This window comes from Marmota monax, unplaced genomic scaffold (genome assembly GCF_021218885.2).
Source record: "Marmota monax isolate L192 unplaced genomic scaffold, Marmota_monax_Labrador192_F-V1.1 WCK01_AAM20220418_F8-fsc00055, whole genome shotgun sequence".
NCBI classification, from domain to species: domain Eukaryota; kingdom Metazoa; phylum Chordata; class Mammalia; order Rodentia; family Sciuridae; genus Marmota; species Marmota monax.
The window spans coordinates 2,830,537-2,857,341 of NW_026695205.1; the positions used below are offsets into that span (position 1 = coordinate 2,830,537).

The window sequence follows — 26,805 nt, forward strand, 5'->3', positions numbered from 1 at the left end:
AATTCGAAAACATTGAGCTGCTAGGGTCATCAGAGAGCCGGCCGGTTGACTGCTCTCTCCCCAGCCTAGATGGAGAGGTGTACTCTGTACGTGAAGCTTTTCAGGGGAGAATCTTCAGTCTTCTCCTTGTTTTAGTAGCTGACTCTTCTTGCTAGAACCAATTACAGGAAAAAATACTTAAGATCCTCCCATCTCTGAGGAGTCTTCTCTTCCCTAGAAGATTGTCTCTCTTCTCCACCCCACACTTCTAAGTACTAAACATGGGCCTCTCTCCTACTCCAGGACCCTGATGTCATTTATTGGCAAAGAGAGGCATAGAGGGCACCTGAAGAGGTTGCTCTTCCTCTACTGATAGATACAACCTTGGAAAAGCTCTATTCTCTCAATCTTTTTAACCTCTTTTTCCTCATGTCAGAAATGAGCACATTAGACTGGATGACCTCTAGAAAACTTCCAACTCCAAAAATCTAATTCTCTAGGTTGCCATTGGGTTAATTTGTAAGGCTATTTCTTCCAAAGGATATTTTAGCTTTAATGCAGACTATAATAGCAAAAAAGTGGGGGGGGGCCTCTGTGGAATGCAAGACTATCTGAAGAAATCACAGATTTTGGAGGTGATATTTTGGGGCAGGACCTAGTATTTTGTCTACTCTTAAGGCAGCTCCACCTATCATGACTGGTATTTTCGTGTTATTGAAAAGAAGCTAAGAATTTGTTCTGAACAATTTGTGATACCCAGTATTGAAAATTGATATCTCCATCTGTGCTTTGTTTTTCCACACGTGAGTAGACTTGCAGAACATAGCATTATATTATTAGTAGCAGGTATTAAGTATATTATTTAGTATTAGAGGTATTAGTCTCAAGCATTAGGGCAGATTAGCATTTGATGTATTCGTTCTTTGGGGTTACAATTTAGGCTTGAATTCCTGATTGTTCTTATATAATGCATGGTAGTAACTGAATTGTGATTTAATTCTTAATTCCACAATGAGTTCACCAACACTGACAACCCAGTACTAATTAATGACAATTCTTTATTTGCAACTGTGACTAAAAATAGGTGGCTCACATCTTTTGATTATTATAGACCTTACAGATGAAAATTTCAATTGTGGACAGCCTTTTCTTACCATCAAATCTCTCTCAGCCTAGTTCTACCAGAAACTGATGAACTAATGGCTTCAAGTCTGTACAATCCTTGCAAGAGATCCTGCCCATCCTTTGCACCTTCAGGCCTGCCTTCCAGAAGCAAAGTCTTTGGTCTGCGGCTATACCCCATGCTCTTCTACACCAGACACTCCATCACTGTTCCAGAATGAATGAGTCAAACATCCATCGCTGAGAACAGATGAGTAGGTAAAATATAAAAAACTTTCTACTCCTATAATTTATTGTTTGCTTAAGCCTTCTATCAAGGTTACTTGCACCTGAGTTCAAAAGGGCACTCCTAACCATTTGCCAATATATAGTCATACTTTCAGATGGAGCAGATACACAGCTTCAGAGTTTAAACCTTCAAGCAGCAGCCAGAATTGGAAGTTTCTATAACCAGATGCATATATTCCTGAAATCATAATACACCTCGCCATCACCTTTCCCCAGTCCTCTCAAAATAAGATCTCTTATCTCGGAAATAAGTGAAAGTGGCATTCTTACTAGTAGCTCTATAGTGTGCTTTCTCCACCCCAGTCTGGTCTCAGATTCAGAGACAAGTGGCTGAGATGTCCCACCCCTCAGCTCAGCTATGCACCTGGCCCTGTTGGGATGTGAGCCCTGTGTGTTGATTCAGTTTCCTCTCGGGCACTCTTGGTCCTGCCACTGAGAGTCCACTCTGCTAATTCTGTGCAGTCCGTCCTGCTTTGCTATCTTCCCACTCTGAATATTGCTGTGTGTGGCAGTTAACTATTTGCCACGTGAAAAAGTGTGCCTTTAATTCATGAGTGAGTTTCTGTCCACCCACTCCTACAGCATTAGACGTGATGATTTGGATTGCTAAAATCAGACATCAGTGTCTGCTCTAAACCTCTCAAATCCCATCACTGGAAGGGATCAAAGCCTTTCTTTCTACCATTGCAACAAGCTTCCCACCCAAATCACCCTCCTCTGGTACCCCTCAACACTCCCATTGATGAAGATGTCATCTGCTAGTCACAGGCAAGGAGCTTGGTATGATAAACTCACAAAGCAAGAAAGGACTTGAACTGCACTAGCCAATAGCTGTGTTCACCCTTCCCTCATCCCATCACTCTGGATTTCTATCCTGGAAGCCTTCAGAGGAGCTGTATTGAAATACCCCAGGCTGCTTATTTACCAAGGATTTCAGATTCTTGTAGGTTGAAAGATGGTTCGATGATTAAATGTGATATCAAATTCCTCTGTATGCAACAAATAAGCACAGAAGACTCTTGGGCAGATAAGACATGACCATCTTCTCATTGTCTCCTATTTTCTACCAACCAAGATGCACCGCAGTTAGGGAATAGACTACTTAGTATTTATGTGGCGACTTCCTTCTGAATAAAACCAGGGTTGTCATGCCTACGCGTTATACTCGGAACATGTGGAGCACAGAGAAGTGGTTCCGTATCAAATGATATGCTGCGAAGCGACACTTCCCACTGGCAGAAGGCTCTAAGGGGACAAGGGTGCACCATTCTGGCTGGTGTCAGAGCTCCTTTTTAGGCTGGGAAGCCAATGCCACATTTGCACCTTTCCTAATTTACCCCAGACAACAGGACTCTGAGGAATGCTTCCGAAGCCCACCACCGCAGCAACAAGGAGGAGCCCCCTTCCAGCACTGGCCCAGAACAGAGGCTGCAATTCCTTTGAAGCAAGGACTTTCAAACTCTTGTCACAATAGGGGAATCCCTGGTCATAGGACCTGTCTCAATCCTCGCATTTGGGGGAGGTGGGAGAGGAGAGGATGGGTGCGGTCAGAGAACTCTCTTGGAGCATTCCGCCTCACCTCTCATTTAATCTGTCTATCTGTCTGTCTGTCTGTCCACACATATCCCTCATCCCGAGTCACCACAGGCATACCCTGACTTGTGAGCATACTGATCAACCAGCCTCCACGCAGCAACAGCCCCCATCCATGGACACCGGTGTCTCACACATAGCAGTTACAAAACATCCAGGCGACCCAAGGAACTACGCTCTTTCTTTCTCTTATTTCTCTCATTTTTCCCCCTAAAAAAGGCCTTTTAAAAATATATATTAAATCAAGTAACTTTTTACTCAGATGTTCAGGTGGCTAGAGCAGATTGACAAGGAAAACAATCACAAAATAAATATTTTTTGTTGTTGTTTTTTTTTAAAAAAGAACATTTCCCTATACATTGTCTCTGTCTTGATGGAGCTGCTGTCTTGGACAGAACAGGTGCCGAGGGAAGAGGAGCTCCGAGGGGCCACCAGGGGAGCCTGGGACTCGGCTTGGAGGGTGGCTCTGGAGGGAGGGGTGGAGGGGCTGAGCCAGGAGGCACCGCCCGCCCCGGGGGCCTGGGTTCCCCTGCTGGTTGCACCTCCAGGCCTCCTAAGGAAGCGACTCCAAGAGCAGTGAGCTCGGCCTGGAGGGGACAGAGGAGGCAGTGTACAAAAATGAGGAACCAACGTAGGCAGCCACAGGAACGACATTTTAAGAAATTTGGTTAAAAAGAATACAAAAGTGACTCCGCAGAGGGGAGGAAGAACTCCCTCCCCGCCCATTTTTGTCCCCTCTGGCTTTCCCGAGTGACAAGAATCACTTGAAGGGTTTCTGTTGGTTGCATGATGGGGCTGGCTCTTCTCCACCTCTTCTTTGGCTCCTCTCCTCCAACTGCGTTCATCTGAGAAAGCACCGGCTGCAGGTTCCAGGCCACTGAGCTGCAGCCTCCAGTGAGGGTGTGTGAGTGTGAGTGCGTGTGTGTGTGTGTGTGTGTGTGTGTGCGTGTGCATGACCTCCAGGGCGCGCACATCTGTGCACAGGTGCAGAGGCCGTTTCTCTCTGGCCTGCTTAACCCAAGCTTTAGGGTCCCAGGTCCTGGGTGCTGAACGTCTCCTGTTGGCACTAAGGCAGGGCTTGGATTCTCTCTGCACCCTGGATTTGGGGATCCTCTCCCTGCCTGGCACTGGAGGAGGTCCCCCCCCCCCCCAGTTAGCTACAGAGTTTGCCCGTCTCATACTCCACAGGATTTGGCAGCTTTGAATTGAAAGCCCTCAGGGAGGACTGGATCCTGCCCACCTCATTGTTGGCCAGTTTGAGCCGATGCCGGAGTAAGCAGGAGAAAAGGTCGAGCCGGACTTTGCCGGGTGGGGAAAGCTGGTTCACCCGGTCCCTGAGCTCAATCAGCTGCAAGAGCGCAGAGTCCTGGGAACCTTGAGTGTATGGGTAGTCCAACTGGAGGATCAAGTCCCGGATGGCATCTGGGTCAAAGGGCAGGCTGTAGCCAAAGACCTGCAAAGTATTGATTTTCATGTAGCCCAAATTCTTCGAGGGGTCCGTCATCTCTAGCGGCTCATAGTAGATCGTCTCATTGGAGCTGTCGTCTAGGGACTTGATTCGGCTCCGCAGGTAAACATGGACTGTCTCAAAGAAGGTCTTCCACCTGTTCCCCAAGGTGATAGTCCAGTTCTGGCACTGGGCAGCTGCATCCACGTTAGTCCTTTCCCAATCGGGGAAGTTGCCCTCATCCACGGGCATGAACCAGCTCTCAGAGTGGCTGCCCCCAAAGGGGTTGACGTAGACGGCCATGACAGGCTCCAGGGTGCTGTTCTTGGTGAGGCAGATCTGCAAGGACAAGGCCAACATCACGTGCACTAGCCCAGGCTTATACTTGTTGCTCTTCAGGGTGAGCAGCATGCGCTTCCTCCACGAAGGGTCGAACCAGCTGCCCAGACGCATGTCGTTGCTGATGAAGATGGAGTGGACCTCGATGCGGCTGTCCCGCTTCTGCAGCAGGTACTTCAGCTCCAGGTCCTGCAGGTCCGTCTCCAGCCCAAGAAAGTTCTCCAGGGACTCGGCCACCTCTGGCCGGCACAGCCCCTGGGCCAGCACGTAGCCGGGGTTGCAGCTCCCACAGCGTGTGCTGTTGTCTGGAGCGCAGCGGGCACAGGCGGGCCCTTCACCCAAGGCACAGGGGATGGGGCCCTGGCAGGAAGATTGGTCATAGGGGCAGGTGCAGCTGTGGCTCTGTTCCAGGAAGGTGCCAGGGAGGGTGCTTTCTCCACAGTAGAGGAGGGACTGGACTCGGTTCCACCAGTAGGACAAGGACCTTGGGGAAGAGAGAGAAAGATGAAGCAAGAGTCAAAAGAAGCTTCACGCCACCAACATCCCTCAGAGCAGGAGGTTCCGATGAAGACAACACCCCAAGTTCTCTGAGTGGTGGGCACCCTGCTGCTCCCCTCTGGACCCACTGAGTAAAGCCAAGAGCTGCATCTGAAGGATCAGCCCAGAAATATCTGACACCAGACTATGAGCAGCCATACGATAGTCTCATTCTTTTTTTCAAAAATGGAAGATCTCCAGCATCTTTAGTATCAAATTTTGGTTTTCAGTCTTCTACATTAGAAGACGCTCCAAATACTCCAACAATTTCTTGCTGACTTCATCTCCACTTCAAGGGCTCTCTTCCTTTCTATCTGCTCGGCTGCAATCACTCTTCACCGGGACTGGGAATTTCCTATGACTGGCTCTCCTGAAGTTCTGCTACATCCTCAGAGAGGTCTTTCCTGACATCCTATTCGAAGGAACCAACCTTGTTTTCATTCAACCTATGGTCATTCTCAGTGTCCAAAATTATTATGTTTGTTGTTGTTTCCTGGCTTCTAGACCACTTCCCTCCTGCAAACACAGGGAGACCGGGGCACTGTGTTAGTGACCAGCATCTTCTCAGAGATCAAGATTGTTTCTGGTAGGTGGGAGCCATTTGTACTTAGTTGTTGAAAACAAATGAACCCTCTCAAAAATCCTGTTGATCCTTCCTCTCCACTCACCTGTGTGCTTCAAGTAGAGCCCAACCCCTGGACTGCTGTAGCCAGGCTCCCCCTCTAGAACGCTGTCTCCCCTGTGTGATCCAGACGGTCTCTATCTCTTCCTGCTCAACCTGCCCAACATGCCCTTCTCCAAGAAGTCTTCCCTCTCTGATCTGTGCCTCTTGGAGACCATCCCTTTGATTTATGTTCTGCCACAGAGAATATAAGTGGCTGCCACATAGTTATAAGTTTCTAGTTTTTATGTTTCTGTGTGTTTGTTAAATCTTTCCTACTCAATAATATTCCCTGCAGCTAAATAGTCGGCCATGGAATATGAAGTTAATAAGAGCCTTGGAATGAAGGAACGGATGGGTGGGTGATGATGCCTGTGACAACATGGCCCCGCTAGGTCTTCGAGGGCCTGGGACTCGGAATTCCTTCTTCCTGTGACCAAAGCAGTCCATTGTTTGGACAACCCAATGTGTCTTTCTTATTATATGCAATTGGTGTATGAGCTTTAACTCCACCCCTCTCTTTCTTAAAAGACTTGTTAAAATGGAAATGAGTGAGAATGAGAGTACAATCAGAACAGTATTTGAATCTACTATAATTTAGATACAAGTAAAATTAGTCTCTTTCTCTTTCTAACTTCAGACACAACTCGCCATTGGGAACTGCCCTTGTGAGAAGGTCATGATCATGGGAATCAAATGGCTGTGTGTGTCTCACTCTCTGACCTTCCCTGCTAGACACGGGTCCTCCCTGTCCTTGTGGGCTATTGCAGGGGGCGCTATGCTCTGGCTCTGGCCCAGAGTGCTCACCTCTCCTTGGGAAGGCGGAAGCGAGGCTGCCGGTGGCAGCGCTTGCAGAGGTTGAAGAGGCGGCGGACGATCCGATGGGTCTTCTTGAACAGCACTTTCAAGCTGCCTCCCAGCTGCTGGTAGCGGTGCTGGAGGCCAGTGTCCATGGCCCAGAACTGGGAGATGGCTGTGGAGTTCAGGAACCGGTCATCGGGCAGCCTTTTCAGCAGGGCCTGGAACTCTTCTGTGGGTGAGAAAACAGGAGCTGACGGAGGCCCTGCTGTGCAGAGGGCTGGGAGGCAGCGGTGCTCCCAGACCAGGGACCCCTGAGGGTCACCGCATGAAGAAGGAGGCTCACATCCATGTCCTGGGTTCTTTTGCCATTTTACTAATTATAGCTTTATTGATAAACAATTAACACACCACGAAACATGGCTTCGGGAGTTTTCAATGCTTCCTACCCCTTTCTGAATTTCAAAACAGATCTCTGCCACCACCTGGAGGGCCAGAGGTCCAGCTCTTGGTCATGGCCTTGGGCTGCATCTCTTCCCCCCTTTACACCTCCCTGTGAGTATCCGCAGCACCGTCTCAGGCTGATCTTCAATAACATGGGGACGTCCTGATGGACGCGGGGAGCGTGTCACAGGCAGGCCAAGGACAGCGCCATGCTCGGCTCAGAAATCTTAGAGACCTTTCAGTCCCTGTGACCAGGCTCTCCTTGCACACCCTTCTCTCTGCCTCCCGGTCAGATGGCCATTCTTTCCTGTGGCTCATCTGGAAGCCCTGTGCTTTGGGGCTCGGGTTCCCTGCTCCTACCTGCGCCCTCCTCAGAGCTCTCTGGCACTCGGTGTTTCTGAACTCATGCTCAGGTCTCTCTCCTCGGCTCTGCTTTTACTTGATGCCTGTAACCTTCAGGTTTCCTGGTGGGGGACTGACACTCTCCTATACTCCTGAGAGTAGCTCCCGTGGTGAAGGCCTGAAATGATGTTCTGGAATATAGCCCACCACCGTTGCCCAAAGCATGGGCTACGTGCTGTGGTGTTCTTCTTAGCGACCTCCCTCAAGTGATTCACACCACCTCACTCTTTCACACACGGGGAAACTGGAGCATGAGAAGGGGCATCCAGCCAACCCACGGTCTTCAAGCTGGCCAATAATAAGGTAAAGATGCAAAACCCATTCCTTAGAATCCAGGTGACATTGATATCAGTTATAACACAACAAGCAACCACTAGCTTCCACGGGTGCCACCTGGAGCCATTCTACACTCTGGGTTTATTCAGCAAGTATTTCTTGTGCCCCTTATTGTAGGCTCTGTTCTAGGAACTGCAGGATCAGTAGCAAACAAGACCCACAAGCTCTGTCCTCAGTGATATTTATCATAGCTTGTTAAGTCTTTAAAACATACTTCTTGGGTCGGGATTATATCTACTTACATAAAGATAAACTCAAGCTTCTGAGACTCTGGGTTCTGATCCTACCTGCTTAAGGCCATGGAGATAGTGACCGAGTTGGGTTCCAAACCAAATCCACCGTGTTCTTGCCATTGCACTTCACAGTCAGCCCCTCTTTGGCAGGGAGGGATTCTGGGCCAGCCGGCTGCTCACCTGACTCCTCAAACTGCCGGTTGTGAGTGGCCCAGGCGTCCTGGATCTGCAGCAAGCCGTCCTCCATGGCCTGGATATCGGCGTCCGGACAGTTGCATTCTGGGAAAGTGGGGCTGCACTTGCACCAGCAGTCACTCTCCTTGCAGACCAGCTCCCCCTCAGAGCTGCATGTGATGTAGCTCAGGGCCGCAGCTACAAAACGCTCACGCAGGTACTCGGGCAGCAGCACCTGCAGGCCTGGGGAAGGGGTGTGTCCAGGAATCACTGGGCAGAATCGGTGGGGACTCAGTTCCCCACACCCCGATCTGCAGGAACCTGAGCTGCAGTTCTGCTGACTTGTGAGTCCTGGGCTCAAGAATGGTCCCTCCTGGGCCTGATCCCACTATGCCGTTTGGGAGAGAGGGGTATCCCTGCCCCAGTGAACTGAAAATGTGGACAAGGAGCACCAAAGCCCAACAGTTAACTTGACCCCTCACACCAGCCCAATTGAGACTGTGCATATTGCAAGAACAAGCTTGTTGGCTACGTATCAGCATTTCTAGAATGGAAAACAGGAAGATGTTACAGCTCTCATGGGGGAGGAGTCGAGGCTTGAAGGGTCGGCTCTGCCTCCGACAGCCATCCTATTTCTAGCTTAACTGAGGTTGCAGTAGGCATGCTAGGGCATTCCTGGATCTGACTCTCCTGGTGTCCCACCCCAGCCCTGATGACTAAGGAGGCTGCCCTGTTTAGAAACAGTGGCCAGTGAACTTCACTCAACACCTATGCCAGTACCTTCTATGTGAGATTGCTAGTAACACTCATGATCATCATACTGCAGTTTTTATTTATTTCAGTAATGTATTAGAAATTGAGCACAGGGGCATTCTACCGAGCTACCAGCTCAGTCCTTTTTATTTATTTTTTTTATTTTGAGATAAGGCCTCACTGAGTTGCCCAGGCTGGCCTCAAATTTGTGATCCTCCTACTTCAGCCTCCTGAGTAGCTGACATGACAGGTGCACACCCCTGCACCCAGCTATACTGTTTTTTGTTTGTTTATTTGTTTTTGTTCTTTGTGGTGTTGGGGATTGAACCCAGGGTCTTGTGTATACTAGATGAGCACTCTACCAACTGAACTGTATCCCCAGCCCCTATACTATATGGTTTTTATAGATAAGGTGATTCAAGCCCAAAGACAATGGCCTTCCCGAGTCACAGAACTGGTAGAATTTGCTTGGTGGCAGACTCTGTCCTTGTCCCACCATATCACGTACTTGGGAATGGCTTCCCCATCCTAATAAGATTGAACTCTTAAGGAAACTTGAAAACAGGATGGTGGTCAGTGCCCCCAGATCAGTCAGGACTGATAGATCTGAATGGCTCTCAGATCTCTTCCAACTGGCTTCCTCTAATCTTGGATATTAAACACTACATTTCTCCAAGCTTCAGTGTTTTCAACCATCTATGATGGATGTCAATTTACCAGCAGCAGAACATACTCCTGGTTGGCTTCAAGCCACAGACAAGGTAGCTGTTGGAAGCCTACCAATGGAGAATGAAGGATGGTTGTGCCTTGGGATGCAGCCTGGGCCATGGTCAAAGTCAGACCTGCAGGAAGCTCCCGCAGTACAGATCCTGTGGGCCCTTATGCCAGGAGAACGGGGGATTGGGGGACTTCTGAATATAAGGGCTCCTTTTATCTCAAAAGTATGCTGGCTCTATTTTCACACCCTTGACCTTGACCTTGACCTTGGCAGTAAATCACACTGTCTAAAATGTTTATCCCAGCCTTGGCAGATTTCAAACTATCACTTAAAATTGTCAGCCACAGTGGACATTTGTTGTTCTTCTTGCTTGAGGTCTGCTTCCTATTCAGAACTGCTCCTGAAGTCCTTTCCTGTCTCTGTGCCACCAAGGCACTACAACATCCTCCCCACACACCCTCTCCTTCCACCCCCAGGACCCTCCTCCTCCTTAGCATGTTCTCATTTCCCATTGCTATAAAATAAGTGCCCCAAGCAACGTCTGCATGAGTGATAGCTATAAAATTCAATGGCATCAACAATTCCAAATGAACCACTAGACTTTTTGAACTTTACTCATCACTAATTTCCAGACACACACCCAGCCCCTGCAGGAATGGGGAGGAGAGATGCTAATTGTATTAGGTAGCCCTAAATAAAATCGCGTTTTACTCTTCTTTATTATATATTTCTGGATTCCTAAAGCATTACTGGGTCGTATCTGGCTCAGGTTGCCTGGAATTTGTAATCGTAGATCCTGGGTGAGGGCTATTGATTTTGTAATGCTGAGACAATAATATCTTAAACAGAGTCCAATTCAGTTAAGCCGTAAGAAAAATGAGCTTTTCTTCCTGACTCAGTTTGCATAGCTCTTCCCGTAAGATGCCTGGGGAACGGAGGGCAGGGAGTGTGGCCTCCCCTTATCTCCAGCCCTCAGACCTAGCATGGTTCCCTTGCCTTTTTCTTTCCCAGTTCTCCTTCTGTCTCCAGTCAAAAGGCTCCAGTTTCTCTCAAACTCTCCTCCTGACTTTGAAGCTCCTTGGAAGACCACAAACTAATAACAGAAAGCAGGAGCCATGCCCAGGTCACTGTCGCAGTAACCAGCGGTCCCAAAGTTTGTAGATCTCTTATTTGAGCTAAAGGTGGTGACCTCCTCATGACTCTGCAAAGACCAGTTATTCCTCTGCAAGTCTTTAGGATAAAGCAGAGAGACTTTCCGAGTAACAAAGCAGATCACTGAACTAGGTCAAGGCTTCTGAGGGTGGAAGTGCCATTCCTTCTAGGATGGTGTCGGGGATTTTGAGGAGGAATATGAGATGGGAGGATTTAGGTGTAAGTGGTGGGATCAGTGGGTCTTCGGTGGAGGGCATCAGGAGTCTTCTCAAAAGAATGATGGAAAGTTATTAAACATGGGTCCCAGAATTTGTGGCAGTTCTTGTTGCAAGAAGGGCCTCACCGAATGGGAAGGCAGGACCTTTCCTAGCTCTTTGGAGATCTGGGTTTCCCACCGGGTGTAAGCAGTACGAAAACCGTCACGGAGCTGCTTACCTAGTAACTGCACTTTGTTCTCTGGGCTCTGCACCAGGACAGAGCTGACCGAGTCCAGATTGTCATAGTTGCTGCAACCCAGAGGACCGGTCCTGGTCTCTGTGACCTAGAGAAGGAAGGGGCAGGATACGGATTGAGGAAACAGGAGGGAGCTTCTCCTTCTCCAGTCATCCAATGGAGACTCCCACCCTGTCCCTGTCCAACCAAAGGAACACAGTCACTTTGCTTCCTTGTCCCGAGACAGGGAGTGTCTCTGAGGTATAGCTGGTGGCCCGGTGTCACATTAAGGAGAAGCCTTCCAGAGACAGCTAAAGGGAATCTGTGTTGGGGAAGAGGAAGTGCAATGGGGGCTGAGGAAGCTGGAGAAGAGGTGTGACCCGTAAGTCAGAGTCTTCCCCAGAGGAAGGTGGGGCCAGATGTGGTCCCTGTGAGCCTGCTGCTGATCCCAGCTGCAGCCACCTGATGTGGGCCTCACAGGCTTTAGGGATCCCGAGAATGGAAAGCACTAGAGAAATATGAGATATGAGTATTATTATTAGTATTAAACATTTAAGTCCCACCTCAACACCGAGATGTCCTTAGAGAAAATCAGCCATGGGCTCGCTGCATATTTTAATAAGTGTATTAAATATACATAAACTCTTATAGCCATGTAATATTGCAAAACACCATAGAGTCATTTTAAAATATTATAAAGTTGGCCCATCAGTTTTCCCTGATGTTTAAAGTATCAGATGAAAAATGGGGAGCTTTAAATGCACTAAAATAATTATGTAATAAGAATGATGGGGACCCGAGGCCCTTTCTTCTCAGGATCCCTGAAGTCTTTGCCAACAATCAATCAACCAATCAACCAGTATTTATTGAGCAGCCACTGTTCAGTTCCACACAATTCATGACACATTCATGGAGTACCTCGCTGGAGTTCTTCAAGGAAGTGCACCCCGACACCTCGGACCTCCTCTTGGAGCTCCAGGCACCTCTGTTTTGCTGCTGCGTGAGCTGCAGTTTCAGCTCCTTTTCTGGGAGGGGCTGGTTCATGTCTGGGCCCCACACACTATGACCTCCACAGAGATGAGCTCAGACTATTTTTCTTACCATGTGATTGACAGCAGCTAGTTCAGTGCCTGGCATACAGTAGGTACTCAATGACTCAGAGAACGTAAGAGGAACGTGTTCTAGGCTTTGCCGGGTGGACACAAAGATGTACAAGTTACAGAATGAGTCCTGGGGGTGGGGGGTACTTATAAGAATGTGGCAGAAGGAGCCCTGAGGAACGTATAGCTCTGCACAGAGGGAAAACAGGAAGTGGCCCAGGAAATTCCGTCTGAGCTGGTCCCTAAGGATATGTAGAAAGTGGGCAGGTCAGGAAGGGAGGGGACAGATGGGGCAGTGAGATCTACAGCACCTGGGCTCAAAAGTGCATAGCACAGGTGTAGCACCCTGCTGGCCACCCTGGGGCACGCCAACCCGCAAGCACATCACAGAGCCGGCTTGGCTTGCACTTTAAAAATGCACATGGGACGGAGTAGCCGAGGGAGAAGCAGCGCTACACTGACTAAAACTGCAGCAGGAGAGAGACAGGAGAGATCCTTGGAGCTTCCAGCAGGCCCAGAAGGCTTTATGGAGAGGGGGAGCCCTACACGGTTCTGGAAAGACAAGCAGCCGGGGGAGGGGAGAGAGAGGGAGAGAAGAAAGAAAGGTGACTCGAGACCCAGACCTAGGGGCAGCACAGACAGCGCCTGAGAGGCAGCAAGACCCGTGGATGAGGAGCAGGACCCAGACCAGGACAGGAGCACAGGCGGCCTCTCTGAGTCTTCCATTCCACTGAACCTTCGCAGGAGCTCACAGGGACAGATCTCACCTCCGCCACCCTCCAGAGAGGAGACCGAGGTTCAGAGAATTGCAGGTCCTGAGACCACAGGGCTAGTGAGGATTGTAACTTTTGAGCCTCTGACTCCAGCTCAATACCTTTTTGTCTCCTGAGAAAGCAGGTCAAAGGGCCGCAGAAAGTAAAGAGGGCTGAAACCACTTAAGATGCCATCACTCTCTAAAAAAAAAGAATTCTAAACAGACCAGTCCATCCAACGTATATCGTGATGTGCCGGCTCCTCAGCATGTTGACATGGGGAAAATAAATCGTATTGACATGAAGTCAGGATCTTTATCCTTGTATTACAGATCAGGAAACCAAGACCCAGACGAGTTAAACAATGCACCCAAGGTCACACAGCTGCTCACCAGCAGGGCTAGAATTCATTTGACTTATTCTTTCATTCTTCCATTCACTTATTTGTTTATTTAACAAATGCTTAAGGAATATCAAGAAACCATAGATGAATAAGACCAAGTCATTGCCTGTAAAAAGCTTAGATAAGTGGAGGCGTGTTTAGGGTCTTCCGCGTGGACCTGCTTCCCTCCACAGCATGGGGTCTCAATATTTCTTACTGGGTGAGTAGCTAGTAGTCACACTGGACTGGGAAGAGGAAGCCTGACTCACTCCAAAGCCAAGTCTTCTCTTTCTATATGGAGTAAGAGTTCCTACAAGAAGAGCTATGGCCAAGAGATAGCCTAGCAACTCTGGGGAAGCCTGTCCTTCCTGGAATAGGGTGGGCTGGACAGCAGAGGTACGACAGTGGGTGTGGTATTGGGGAGACTGGCCTGTCTCTGCCTCCAAGTAAGCTGGTCACCAAAATGTCACTAAGTTTTGTTTCGGCTTTCCCACTTACCCATTCCAGAACTGATCACTCACCCACCAGGTCTAGGCAGGGAGGGAGCTGACAAGCCCTATGTAAAGGTCAGATGTGAGGCCAGGAGGGAGACAGGCCAGAGGACAGCCGCAATAGGAAGGTTCTTGTCCCCTCCCTTACCCCACTCCTTTTCCCACCCAGGGTCCATCTGCTCCCCTCTGCCATTTTGTTCACCGTCTGGAACTGGCCCTGACATGATTCCACAAGAAGACAATCAGGCAGGTCTCTGCGAGGGTGTGTGTAGCTCCCCTTTGTTAACTGGATGGGGAGGAGGAAGAGACCTCACCCTGACCCTCGCGCTCATCTCCTGATGTCGGGGAGCATCAGAGCCAGAGCTCCATGGGTGGGGAAGGCTTGGTCAGGTTTCAGGAAATCCTGATGACTTAGCTCTTTTTGTTGCTGTTCTCTAAGACCATCTCTCTCCTAGGAAAGTAAGGAGAAGGGAAGAAGAGCGGGAACTGGCCAAGGTTCCCTGGCAGGCACTGCCCAGCATTGACTGAGTAAACAGAATAGCTGAGAAGCCCCCTCCTCACGTCGTCCCCAGTGTGGTGAAAGCCACAGAGCTTCTGAAGGGTCCGTCAAGAGAATCCTAGAGTTTTCTCCTCAGAGAAGGCAGACAGCTCTGGCAGACTATAAAGAGGCCCAGAGAGGCAAGGCAAAGTGCAGTTCACTCAGGCACCATGTTCAAAGAGAGCCTCAGAAAGGGAAAATAATTGTGCGCTAATTGGTCTGTTGACAGAGATCATCCTGCTTCCAGAAAGCCCTGATGGATCTCGGGTTCATTAGCACATCCGATTTCCCATAAACAGCAGATCGTGCAAACCCTCACTCCGGGAGCCCACTGTCCTGCCCCTGTCCTCACCCCCAGACTGCTCTGTCCTATCCTGCAATGTGCCCTGCGCAGTAAATGGGCTTCTACTTGTGAGCACTGGGGCTGGACCTGGAGTGCCCAGCCAATGGTGTGTGCTGCCCACGGCTGCAGAGAGAAGCCCAGGCTGCTGTAGCAGGAAGTCCCACAAGTCATTTTAAAGATGAGGACATGCTCCCTTTGACCAGCCAGGGGTCCAGCTGAACTTTTGTGTGTTCTCTTCAGTGAGCTCATGAGCATCTCGTAATGTCCCCACCAAATCCTTCCATACCCTTTGACTAAACAGAGCTCTAAGGAAAAAGGTTCTCTTCCTTCCTTATGGCTCTGATCTCTCCCAGGGAATTACAGAGAGGACACATATGTGTACAGCCCTTTACAGTTTGTGAGGTATTTGCATGTGAACTATATCATTTGGTGTCACTCTGGCAGAGTCAGAGGTGACAGTCACTGTTGTACCCATGAGGTAGGACAGGAGGAGTGCATGAACCACCCAGAAGGGAAGCCAGCCTCGGTGCCCAGGTGGAGGCCTGCAGACCTCCTGGGGTGTATTTGCCCTTTTTTGGCTGTGAAAAGGAGGCCTGACAGTCCTGGGGCAGGCACAGGCTGTTAGGGTGGCACACAGGGGGATAAAGTATATGGAAGTGCTTCAGTGTTTTTAAAACCAGTGCAGCCGTATTTTCTGAGTATAAATGCTGGGTAAATTATCTGAGTGTAAACAGCTGGCCACTAGGGTCATACAGGAGTGAAACAGAGTTCAGTGACTCCATAAGGTCATAGAAATAGTAAATGTCAAGGCTCAAGAGTCCAAACACGACCCTCTGCACCTCAGGAAGTTCGTTTCCCGCTCACCTGCAGCCTGCCCTGTAGCTGCCACTGAGCGTCTTTTCACACGCCAGACCCCATCAAGGGGCTGAGGGCCATGTGCATGACATAGAGTCCTGGGGCTCCAGGATGTACTGTCATGGGTGTGGGAGGGAGAGAGCCGCATGTGAACTGCTGAACTGCAAGGTGACAAAACCTATAACAGAAGCGTGTGCTGATGAGGGTAAACCTTGCTACCAACAGGGATGTTCAGATGTTCAGTGGGGTCCCAGGGGAAGGTGTTAGATAAACAGGCAGGAGCAGGGCACCTCTTTCTCCACATTAGTGCAAAGAAGTTGCTAAGAGAGAGTAAAAGGTAAGTGCACATTTGCTTAGAGAAAAAAAAAAAAACAGGCAGATACCCCGGAGGACTTTTCTCTCATGAGTAGAACCCTCCCCCTCACCCCACCCACCCCATCCAGAGTGATGACGCTTGGCAGCCAGCTTGACCATCGCTAAGGCATGTTCAGTAAGGGAGGGAGATGGCAGGTGCCACGGCACTCACAAAAGACATTAGCTAGTGAGGATGTGCTGCGGATGTGGCCAGGGTACTGTCCCTTTCCAAGTGGATCTGTAACTACTGAGACTTGGAGGGTGGAGGTAGGAGAGGGCGTGACATCAGCCTTGTTTGCTCGTGGTTTTATGAGCTATGCACCCACAGGCTTTATGATAGATGTGGTTTTCAACTCCTACCTGCCGTCCACTCCACCACCACGGCTTTACTGAAGAGGTGGGCATGGTAGAGACTCTGAAGCCCCCTGTGGACTCTGGACCACAATTTTTTTCTCAAGAGAATTGAGAACTGTGCCACTGAGGAAGAAAAATCCAAGGGCGATTGCAGATATTTACAATATTGAGATCCTAGATGATTATCAAGCACCTTCTCAGAGGGGTGACATATGAATGAACAAGAAGTGTCCCTGCCCTGGTGGCACTGGATGACAGGTGAATCAGAAAGGTGATGTGCAGCCAGGGCCAGCATCAGTGCTGCTGTGAGGCAAAGCTACATGAAGAAACCACGGAGGCACAGAAAGGTCTGGAATCAACGGACGGTGACTCTCAGACAAGAGAAGCAGGAAGGTGAGGCAGGGGGAGGTGAGAGTGGAGACACGTGTTCCGAAAGGAAACAGAGGGGGCAACCTGGGAGCAGGACCATCCTTCACGAGCCCAGATGCCTGGGTTGGAGTTCGTGTCCTTGGAGATCTGGGATAGTCTTCACCAGAGTCCTCTTAATAAGCCATTTTGGAACTAGAGGCACCTTGAGTAGCTTCCTCTTTCCACTAAACATGCTCACATGCTTTGCCCAGCCCTGAGCAGACCAGCCTCATGCACGTGGGGAACGCCAGGTCTAGGGACTCTCTTCATCCATTCCTCATTTGGCAATGAGTGGTCTACTCATTACCCATAATGCGGCAAGCTCTGCACTCTTACAGGGAATCAGAGCTGAACAGGACTCAATCTCTCGCGCGAGGACCTGAGAGTCTCAGGTGGAAATAATCACGTTAACCGGCAATTACAGTTCACAGGACAAGCCCTGTGAGAGAGACGTGTGCTCCAAACACTCCAGAGGAGCATCAGCGACCTTGGGAGTCAGGAGAAGCTTCACCTAGAGTTATCTTCCCGAGCTGAGCAAAGAAGGGCAAGGAAGAGCCCCTTAGGTGGACAGACAAACATTGCAACATGGCAAGAAGCAAGTGGCCGGGAGGTGACCTCTGAAAGCAAGGAGCATTTTAATACAGACTGGCATTTCGGTGGAACTGGGTTCCTGGATGGGGATGGGCGCAGAGTGGAGGCCAGAGAGCGAGGGTGGAGGGGAAGATAAAGGGACTGTTTAGAGATGAAACTAGAAAGACAGCGGGGATAGGTCTTCAGTGGTCCTACAAGTCTGCTAAGAAGAAGAGGGATCAGCCCCTTTCAAGCTGCACTCATGGTTGGTGCTATCCTTACATTTTCTTAATAAATAGCACAGAACTTCTTCTGGGTTGAAATTGTTCCAATTAGTCAACCATTTTAGGATGAGGAAACTGAGGTTCAGAGAAGTTGGGTGATAAAGCCACCATGAGCAGTGGCTGTGCGCATGCTCAGATGGGAGCCAAGGTCTGTCCGTCCTAGCACTCTGCCACCTGGCTCAGGTTCAGAGGTCAGGTCTGGCCCGTGTGCAGCGGAGTTCTCTCTGAGGCAAGGGATGAGATGATGGGATGACTCACTCACCGTCACAGCGCAGAGAATCAGGGAGAACAGCTGGGAACAGAGATAGAAGACTAGTTAAAGGACAGAATGACAGAGCTGGGAGGCCCTGGGTTGAAGGGGTGCAAAGGAGGAGAAGGAGACACAGGCAAGGAGAGACTGTAGGGAGAGCAACAAGTCCAAGTTAGGGACAGGGGGAAATGAGGCCACTAAGGGCCACAGTCGGTCAAGCCAAAGGACAGGAAGGGACGTTAATGAGACCCTTGTGCTGCGGACCCAAGGCCTACCTTTCAATTCCTAGTCAGAATTTCCCAGTTCTTCTCCAACCTTGGGACAGAACCCACCACAGCACTGAAGAGGGGAGAGGGGCTTCCACAGAATCCTATGTCCTCGGGTAGTGAAAGTCACCCTCATCTCCCAGACACAGCGTCCCTGCTAATCTGATCCCTTCTCTTCAGTGAACTTCCTTGTGCTCCCTGTAGTTAGTTCATGGTGGGTCCTCAACAGAACCCCTAATCCCACCTTTCCTTGAGAGTCGGCTTCATTTCTTTCTTTCTTTTTTTAAATTGAACCACAGCCTAGCTGCCTGGGGGGGCGGGGTGTCCCCACAGCCTTCTCTCGTGGTGGCTCTCTTGTCTCCCTCACACTCCTGGGCATGAAACCGAGGTGTCTCCCCCACTGTGATTTCCTACTTCTCTTTCTTTGGTATAAGCCTCTTTGGCTCCTTCGAAGGCAGAACTGTCAGGCAATGTCACCCCCATCCCTCCTGGTTTCTCTCGCTACCCTCCCTCAATCCTTGAGGATTTTTAATATTAAAATCACCTTTGTTCTTACCAGCGCCTGCCTGTATCATTCCTACTGACTTCGGCATCCACATGGATGATCCTTTAATACCCGGCCTCTCAGATCCCTGGCCACCTAACCTTGCCCCCTTACCTGGCCTGGGCTCCTGTCATTGTGTTTGAACCCCTCTTACCCATCTGTGCCCCAGAACCTGTAATTTCCACTTGTAATTTCAGGATTACGTATCACACAATCATACTTTCTCTAGTCCCCCCACACACACACATCGTCGAGGCTACTTACACGTTCAGTCTTTGGACCTGACCAACTTTCCATTTTTCACCATCCCTCGTTGACCTCCTTCCCCTCCTTGCCCGACCTAGGTCCCTTCGTCTGGCACTACGGTCACTCCTTGGCACACACTCTCAACATCCCAGTCTCCTTTCCCTTTGATCTTGTAGGTACTCATATCCTGGTTAAATCCAACTCTCCTTCTGTTCTTTGCCTGCCTGTACACAATCTGTTTTCTGAGGGAGCTGATGAAACTCACAACTATGTTGGCTGGTCTCGTGATGACATTGTTGTACTAGGAAATGCAGAAATATTCAGAGACCGCTGATTGGATTTGTCAGTCCCTTCCTGGTTGGAATGGACTGTCTTGGTGGCCACCACAGGCAGGTGGGGGTGGCTGGAGGAGGAAGTCACTGGGGGGATCCTTGGGAGGGTGACTCTTCCCTGCACCCTCACCCCTGCTCCCCTGCCTCCTGGCTGTCATGAGCTGAGTGGCTTTCCTCCATCACGACCTTCCGCCATGATGATCTGCCTCACCTTGGGCCCAGAGCGATGGAGTCAGGGACTGAACCTCTGAAACCATGGGTCAATTTAAACTATTCCTCCTCTAACTTGGGTGTTTGATCACATCAATGAAGAGCGAACACAGGCAAGAATCTCACGTAGGCCTTTGGTGCTACCCAGACGTCCACCACGTTGACCCAGTCAGCTGGCCGTCCTGACAGCGGCCCCTACTCTCTGAGAAGCCCATTTCAGACATTGTTTTCTCAACAGTTCCCTCTCCTTCCTTTCAGCCAAGGACTTTGCTGCTTGTTTCACCAAGGAAACAGAATTAGTCAGAAGAGAGCTGCTGTCTTCCCGCCACTCCTGACTCCTCCAGCATTGCTCCAGCATTGGACACACCTCCCGTCCCTGTTGCGACCCGGGAAGAGTTCACATTTCCAAGCAAGACCAGCCCCTCCACTCCCACACAGAAGATCAGCCCCTCCCACCCAAGGGTGTACTCTTGCAGTTATCTCCTGTCTCTGCTGCACCTTCACTGTGCCCCTCACTACTGAGTCATTTCAGTGTCACACCAATACGCTGGACCCTCTCCAGCCTTCCTTGACCCCACGCTGCTCCCCAGCCATCACCGGTTCTTCTATTTGCCTTTAGAGCAACAGCACTGTCTCTCTCCCTATCTGATCCCTTCTGTGCTTTCTCTCTTGGACCCTGTCTACTCGGCCTCTTGTACCCTTCATGTCACTGAAGCCAGTGTTCTGCTACCTTCAAGGTTATAGCTGCCTTCAAGTTGCCAGGCTGAAGGTCAGTTCTCCATCTTTGCCATAATGATGGAGCCATGGCTTTCACCCAGGTGCCCGGGCTCCCCGTGGCTGTGGGATACACTTTGCTTTTCCTGTGATCCCACCTTGGTTCCCTTTTGTATGTCTCTGTCCTGTCTCAGGCTTCTCGCTAGGATTCTTTTCCTCTTCCCATTTCTGAATATTGGGGTGCTTTTGACGCAGGTTCAGGGCTATCTTAGTGGCTACCCTCATTCCTTAAATGTACTCCTCTCTTCCTTTCCCACATTTTTGAGAATCAACTACACCTGTGTATAGATTTGTGTGCCAGATTTCTATCTCCAACCATGATTTTTTTTTTTCCTTGAAATCCTGGTGTTTATGTCCAACTGCCTATTAGAGTTCTCTACTGGGATGTCTAATGGGAACATCAAGTTTCACAAGTCCGCATTTAAAATCAAAAGCCTGATTGATTTCTTCCAGATCTGCACCCCCTGCCAGGGTTTTCCTTTTCAGTAAATGGAATCACTATTTGTCTGGTTGCTGAGGCCCCAAATCTTGCTGTTAGTCTTGAATCCTTTCTTCCAACCCATTACCTAGCCCTGCAGGCTCCACCATCAAACTGCATTTTGAATCCGTCAACTTCTCGCTCCCTAGGGTACCAGCTTTGTCTAAGCCACCAGCAGGAAGGGCCTGATGATTGGGCTGATCTCTCACTCCCTCTCCAGACCCCACACAGGGCTCTCACGGTGCTCACAGAAGACACAAGCCTCTTCCCTGGGACATTGACCCTTGCTCTTCCCCCGTCCATAAGGCTGTAGCTCAAGAGACCCGCGTGGATGGCTCCCCTGCTTCCTTCAGGTCTCTGTGTAAGGGGTCCTCCTTCAGAGGTTAGACCTGAGGTCCTTGTCCCCATGTCCTCATACCTGGATCCATTTCTCCATGCCATCAGTCACCACTTGACACTGTGTGTGCATTTAACTATGGCTCCACCATTAGAATTCAAGCTTCACGAGGGTGGGATTTTATATGTTTTGTCCACTCTTGTATTTTTAGGACCCAGAATAGAGCCTGACACATAGCAGGCACTCAATAAATACTTGTCAAATGAACGAATGGATGAACAAAATGTCCTTGTGAGCTTCAGCTGGGATAAAGCAGCCTATGACACGTATTTGATGTCTCTTCACCACCTTAATTTTAGACTTAGACTTTAAAAATCAGTATTGTCAATTATTTTGATTAATTTTCCCTAGAACAATAGGAATTTTACTAAAAATCTCTTACATGTAAGAAGAGAAGATGGGATGGAGATCCTAGTAGTTGAAGTCAGAGCATCTCCTGATCTTTCAAAATTATGCATGAGATCATGTCACTCCCCTTCTAGAACGCTACTGTGGTTTTCCCACTGCACTTTGACTTTTATCAAAACTCATCATGGCCATGTGATCTGGCTGCAGGCTACTTCTGAACTTCATCTTGTAGCAGTGTCTTTCTTGGTCACCTCTCTGCAGTCACAAACAGCCTTCTCTGTGCTTCAACAAGGCACCTCAGGACCTTAGTACATGCTGCTCTGCCCAAACATTCCTCCCTCAGCACTACACACAGCTGGGTTCTTATTATTCCATCTCAAAGTGTCCTTCCTGACCTGATTAGCTGGTCCCTCCCACATTCTAGGACACTTGTCTTTTCTTTATCTGGAACTACTTTGTTTTGCTTATTACCTCGTCCTCCCCTAGAAGGCAACCTCTGTGGAAACGGGGACCTTCTCTACCTTCCCCAACAGTCCCTGGGCTAGGCCCACTCAGAGCGGGTACTCCAGGAATGTGTGCCGTGGGATGAATGACGACCCTCTCTGAGGACCAGCTGAGACTCCACCGGACGCTGCGTTTGTGCTTTGGCCGGTCAGGCCTGGCTGACCTGGAGCTGCTCAGGGCTCTGGCCTCTGGGCTCCCTCGGGCGGTTACCTTGATGGCCCCTGTGGCTATCTGTATGTGGTGCAGCCGGCGCAGAGTGCTCTCTCTGTCAATGAAGTAAGAGGCTGCCAACTGGTGCAGGGTCTCCAGGGACACGGCAGAGCTGTTCCCACTGCCCCCAAGGACAGGGGCACCTCCTGCGGTCTCCGCCCTTCTGCTCAGTTTCCGCTTGTCCACGAAAATGGTCAGGGACTCTTCTCCTATAACAGAAAGACATGGGTTCATTGGGAGGCCTTCCACGCCCCGATCCCTGCCAGTGAGAACATGAAACCCCTGGCCAGGGCGGACGCGCTGGGAGGACGCGCTCCCTGCCGCGGATCTCTTCCCCATCCCTGCCCATCTTTGAAGCAACCTCCTTGTCTGCACCACAGGGTCCAGGTCTCACTGCCTGAGAGGCCCTCCTCCTCCTCAGTTCTTTAAGTCCCCCAGAGCTCAGCCCTCACCCCCAGCGTATCCCTTTGACATCCTCTATTGATCTGCGTCTCAGGCAATCTACCCCCGGAGGGGAAGAGCCAGTTCTCCCTCTCTCTCAAGTTGTTTATAAGAAGTCACCAGGGCTATTTCTGCTCCCTCGGAAAAGGGCAAAAGGCTTGAAACCGAACCTCTGTCCTCCCATCAAACACTCCACACCTACCCCATGCCGGCAGCTGGCCTGAGCCCTGGGAGAGCTTCCCTTTGTCCACTGGATGGTGATAACAAATCCTGCTCTCTTCTTTCTGCCTCTTCAGAGCTTTCCGTCCTGGCAGGGTCCCAGTCACACACTGCACCACCCCACCCCCACACTCCCCCCCAACCAGGGGATGATTCTCCAACCCAGAATCTTGTTGGAATTGGGTTGTTGGCTGGTCACCATTCTTTATAGAGAGAAAGCAGCGGTCAGGGACTCAACAGGCATCTACTTCTTTGCCTGTGGGTCTGACATTTGTAGCCTCAGCAAATATTAGGAAATGGCTAATATTTCGATGGCTCCATAAAAAGAAAACTGGGAGCGCCCCCTGCTGGTACATGCTTGGTAGGAGCCGGCCGGTGCCCTGACCTTACCCCGCACCCCCCTCTCAGGAGGATGCTTTTAAGCAAACAGGAATGTTCTGGGGTAAATATGGATTCCAGGAGAATACATTGTTCTCCAACGCACCAGAAAGAATTTCTCAGGAAATAATAGGCCAGGAAGGAAAAAAAAAAGGCCGTTGGAGCTCCATTCAATAGGTCATCTAGCTGTGTTCAGCACCCTGCACCCGTTAGCTGGGGCTGGAGATGCTGCTTACCTCCAAGGGTGGCGGAAAGTAAGAAATGAGTGCCGTACTTTTTGATCAGGTTTTCAGTAACCTGTTGCAGGTTAGGTCTCCTTCCCAGGAGGCGGATGTTCCGGACAAACTCTGGGGCAAGAGGCAAAGGCAGACTGAAGAAGTCCTTCCGTTCCAGAGCCAGACTGTTCACCTTCCAACGGGCAAACTCCCTGGGGAAAAGCCACGGGGTAAGGAAACTCACTGAGCTTCAGAGCAAGAGGCCACTGAGCAGGAAGGCATGCCCCGTCTCCACGTGCAATCCTGTGTCCCCTCAGCCCTGGCCGTCCCAGGTGGGGACACCCACTGACCTGGCCTGCCATTTTCAGGCTGTGAGGAAGCCCTGTCTCAGCACCTCTCCACCCAGTACCCTTGTTGGAGAGAGGCTGATGGGGTTCCCCACAGACGGCAGTCGTGCCAGCAGTGTGGAGTAGCAGGGAAACAACATGGCGATCTAACAGTCCCAGGAGTCACCTCACCCACGGTGGCCCAGTTACTCACTGGTGAAGTTGGAAAGGCTGACCAAGAGCCAAGGCTCTCCAACGTCCTGGTCTCGGATCGCCTTCACACTTTTCAAAGTTAATCCTATCGCCCATATTTGTTTGTGTGGCTTCTCTCTCTGGATATTTACCATTTCAGAAATTAAAACTGAGGAAAATGTATTTATTGTTTCATTTGAGGATACCAGTGCTAAACCTATCACGTATCACATAAATAACATATTTTATGACACTCACTCCAAGTCCTGAGACAATTTTTTTTTTTTTTAAACAAGAAGAGCAGTACGCTTTGCCTTTTTGTAAATGTCGCTCACGTCTGGCTCAGTAGAAGAGGCTGCGCTCCTGGTCTTGTTTCTACACTCAGTCTGTGGTCACTTGGTAAGGTTTTTGTCCTTAGGACCACACTAAACAAATGGTCGCCTCGTGAAGGTCCGCTACAGTACGGTACCTGGAACCACATCCACACACTTTCGTGCTGCCACATTTAAATCTAGTGTTCCCTACTGTTCTTTGAATGGACCTTTTCACCCTGCACAATTATAAAACAGCAGCATGGGTCATCTTGGAAATATCAGATCACTGAGTTATGCAGCTCCTCTACATTTTGACACTTTTCATTATACAACATCAAAACATCACATTAGTTAATATCACCACCAATCTCATCAGAAGAGTCTTTAAATATTAGGAAGCTGTCAAGCTCACAATGACAAATACAAGTTTTCCGAAATTCTAATTTTCAGTTGAAAGCTTAAATTTCAAATTGGTAACAAATACTGTCAGTGTTCTTAAAGAAGCTGGATTCCTTCTCTCTCTCTTTTTTTTTTTTTTTTGAGAAAATGTCTGCCAACCACTCAAGTCTGAATACCCATTGACTGTTGGTTATGCTTTTGAGAAAAAATGGGGTTCCATGAAAGAAGCTGCTAAATCATCTTGCAACTCAACCCTACGTGTATTTTTTTTGAGTCACTGTTGCTCTTCAGTAGCCTCAGAGGTGTCCTACGTGTGCTTCCGGAGTCATCAAACAAAATGCTACAAAGACATGAACTCAAGGTCAGGATTCCCCAAGGGTAATACAGGTGACTGCTCTGAGGACATTCTTAGGTGAAGCTAGCATGTGCCTGCAAGGTGTGTGTGTGGAGGGGTGTGGACGTCCTCGTGAAGAGCATATGACCACCGTGTCATTCCGTGTGACTGACATTAAGGTGCCAGCATTCATTCGCCTCTGCTGGTGGACCTTCAGTGCAAATGTCACCTGGACACTGAAAGGGACTGAGAGGCCCCTGTGTTGAGAAGCCCTATTCCAGAGACGGCCGAGTTCCTGTCTATGTCCTTCAGGATTTTAATCTTCATGCTTTGTTCCTTGCTGAAATGTTTGCATGCTAAAGGGGGAAGACTTCTCAGGGGAATCTTGGTCTTGGAATGAAATTTAAAGGATCACATTCTTTGGTAAGAGAGGAGTTTTACATTGTCTCCCAGATTATCTTTGTAAGGACCCCTGCGCTGCCTTAGGAAGCAACAAAAGATAGCATCTTTGCAACTTCCTCAGCCACCCTGCCTCTGCCTTCCTGTGACAGTGCTAAGCTGTGGCCTACCCTTCCCCCTCAAAGCCATGGAGTGCAAATTATGGGGCTGCAGAAAAACAAAAGAATTTAAAAGGAACACACGAAAACCCATGCCAATGTGAGGCTGTAGAAACTCCCCACATGGAACCCGAGAGGCTGATGGAGAGGGGGAGCAGGAGCCCAACATCACGGGGAGACAAAGAGCAATGGGTGACTAATAATTCCTGGTTCTAACCAAGTCTGTAAAAATCCTTGCTGTGTGGCTTTATTTATCTAAGCAGGCAAGTTCTAATAACATATTATCAGTTATTTCTTTTGTGCAGGAGATGCTAAACTTTAATTAAAGTACAGGGTATCTGTCAAAAGCATTTTCTCTCCCAAATCCTAGGGCAGGGTAAAGAACGGTTTGCCCAACCTCGTTTCCAATTGGCTGCATGGGAACTGGCACCTCTCATTGGCTAGTGGGTCATTGTGTTGATGAGTCATGGAACCAGGATGGGGAAAAACAGAAGCAAAAAGATAGCGACCAAAAGCCCTCGAGGTCATCAGACCTGGTCCCCCTGCCCTGGGATAAGCCACACCTAGACCTCATTAACTAATAATTCCTATTGAATTCTATTTGGAGATTTTTAAGGTGGAAGGAAGCATTCTTCTATTTGCCATAATTTTCTTAGAACAGTCAAGGCCTCTCCCTGAAAGAGAGGCCACTTGCTGTAGAGGTGGACCTCACTTTAATTAAACCTAATAAATAAAAAATAGTAGTGGCCCAGCTAGCCCGGGGACTCCACTGGGGACCGCCTGGCAGTTTCCTCCTCTGAGAGGCATACCTCACTGTGCTGCTACCCCAAGGGGATCCTCCCCCGCTAGTCTCCAGGCTCCACTGCACACTCACCACCCACCGGCGCCATCCATTTTTATCCCCTTTATCTCCATTAGAATATAAAGTGCACAGGGGGCTTTTTTGTCTCCTTCAACTCTCTCTCTAGCAATAGAACAGTGCTACGTGCGTGTTCTAATGGTAGGGCGAAAATAGGTGTCCAACCTGTTTCT

The 26,805-nt window shown here is 49.5% G+C and overlaps 1 protein-coding gene across 5 annotated transcripts in view; it reads right to left on the reverse strand.

Annotated features, from left to right (window-relative positions):
• Positions 1–3,219: 3,219 nt before the first annotated feature.
• The window catches only part of Brinp2 (BMP/retinoic acid inducible neural specific 2), a 101,227-nt gene continuing 77,641 nt past the window's right edge, over positions 3,220–26,805 (reverse strand). For 4 of the 5 annotated variants that reach the window (XM_058574488.1, XM_058574489.1, XM_058574490.1 and 1 more), the window contains 7 exons: positions 23,673–23,863; positions 23,042–23,146; positions 22,399–22,607; positions 11,412–11,517; positions 8,360–8,596; positions 6,774–6,996; positions 3,220–5,252 (listed from right to left, as the gene is read on the reverse strand). In XM_058574488.1, coding sequence (XP_058430471.1) covers positions 4,136–5,252; positions 6,774–6,996; positions 8,360–8,596; positions 11,412–11,517; positions 22,399–22,607; positions 23,042–23,146; positions 23,673–23,863 — 2,188 coding nt within the window. In that variant the 3' untranslated portion in view covers positions 3,220–4,135. The remainder of the gene's footprint in view (positions 5,253–6,773; positions 6,997–8,359; positions 8,597–11,411; positions 11,518–22,398; positions 22,608–23,041; positions 23,147–23,672; positions 23,864–26,805) is intronic. The other variant, XM_046430237.2, reaches the window with a different exon arrangement.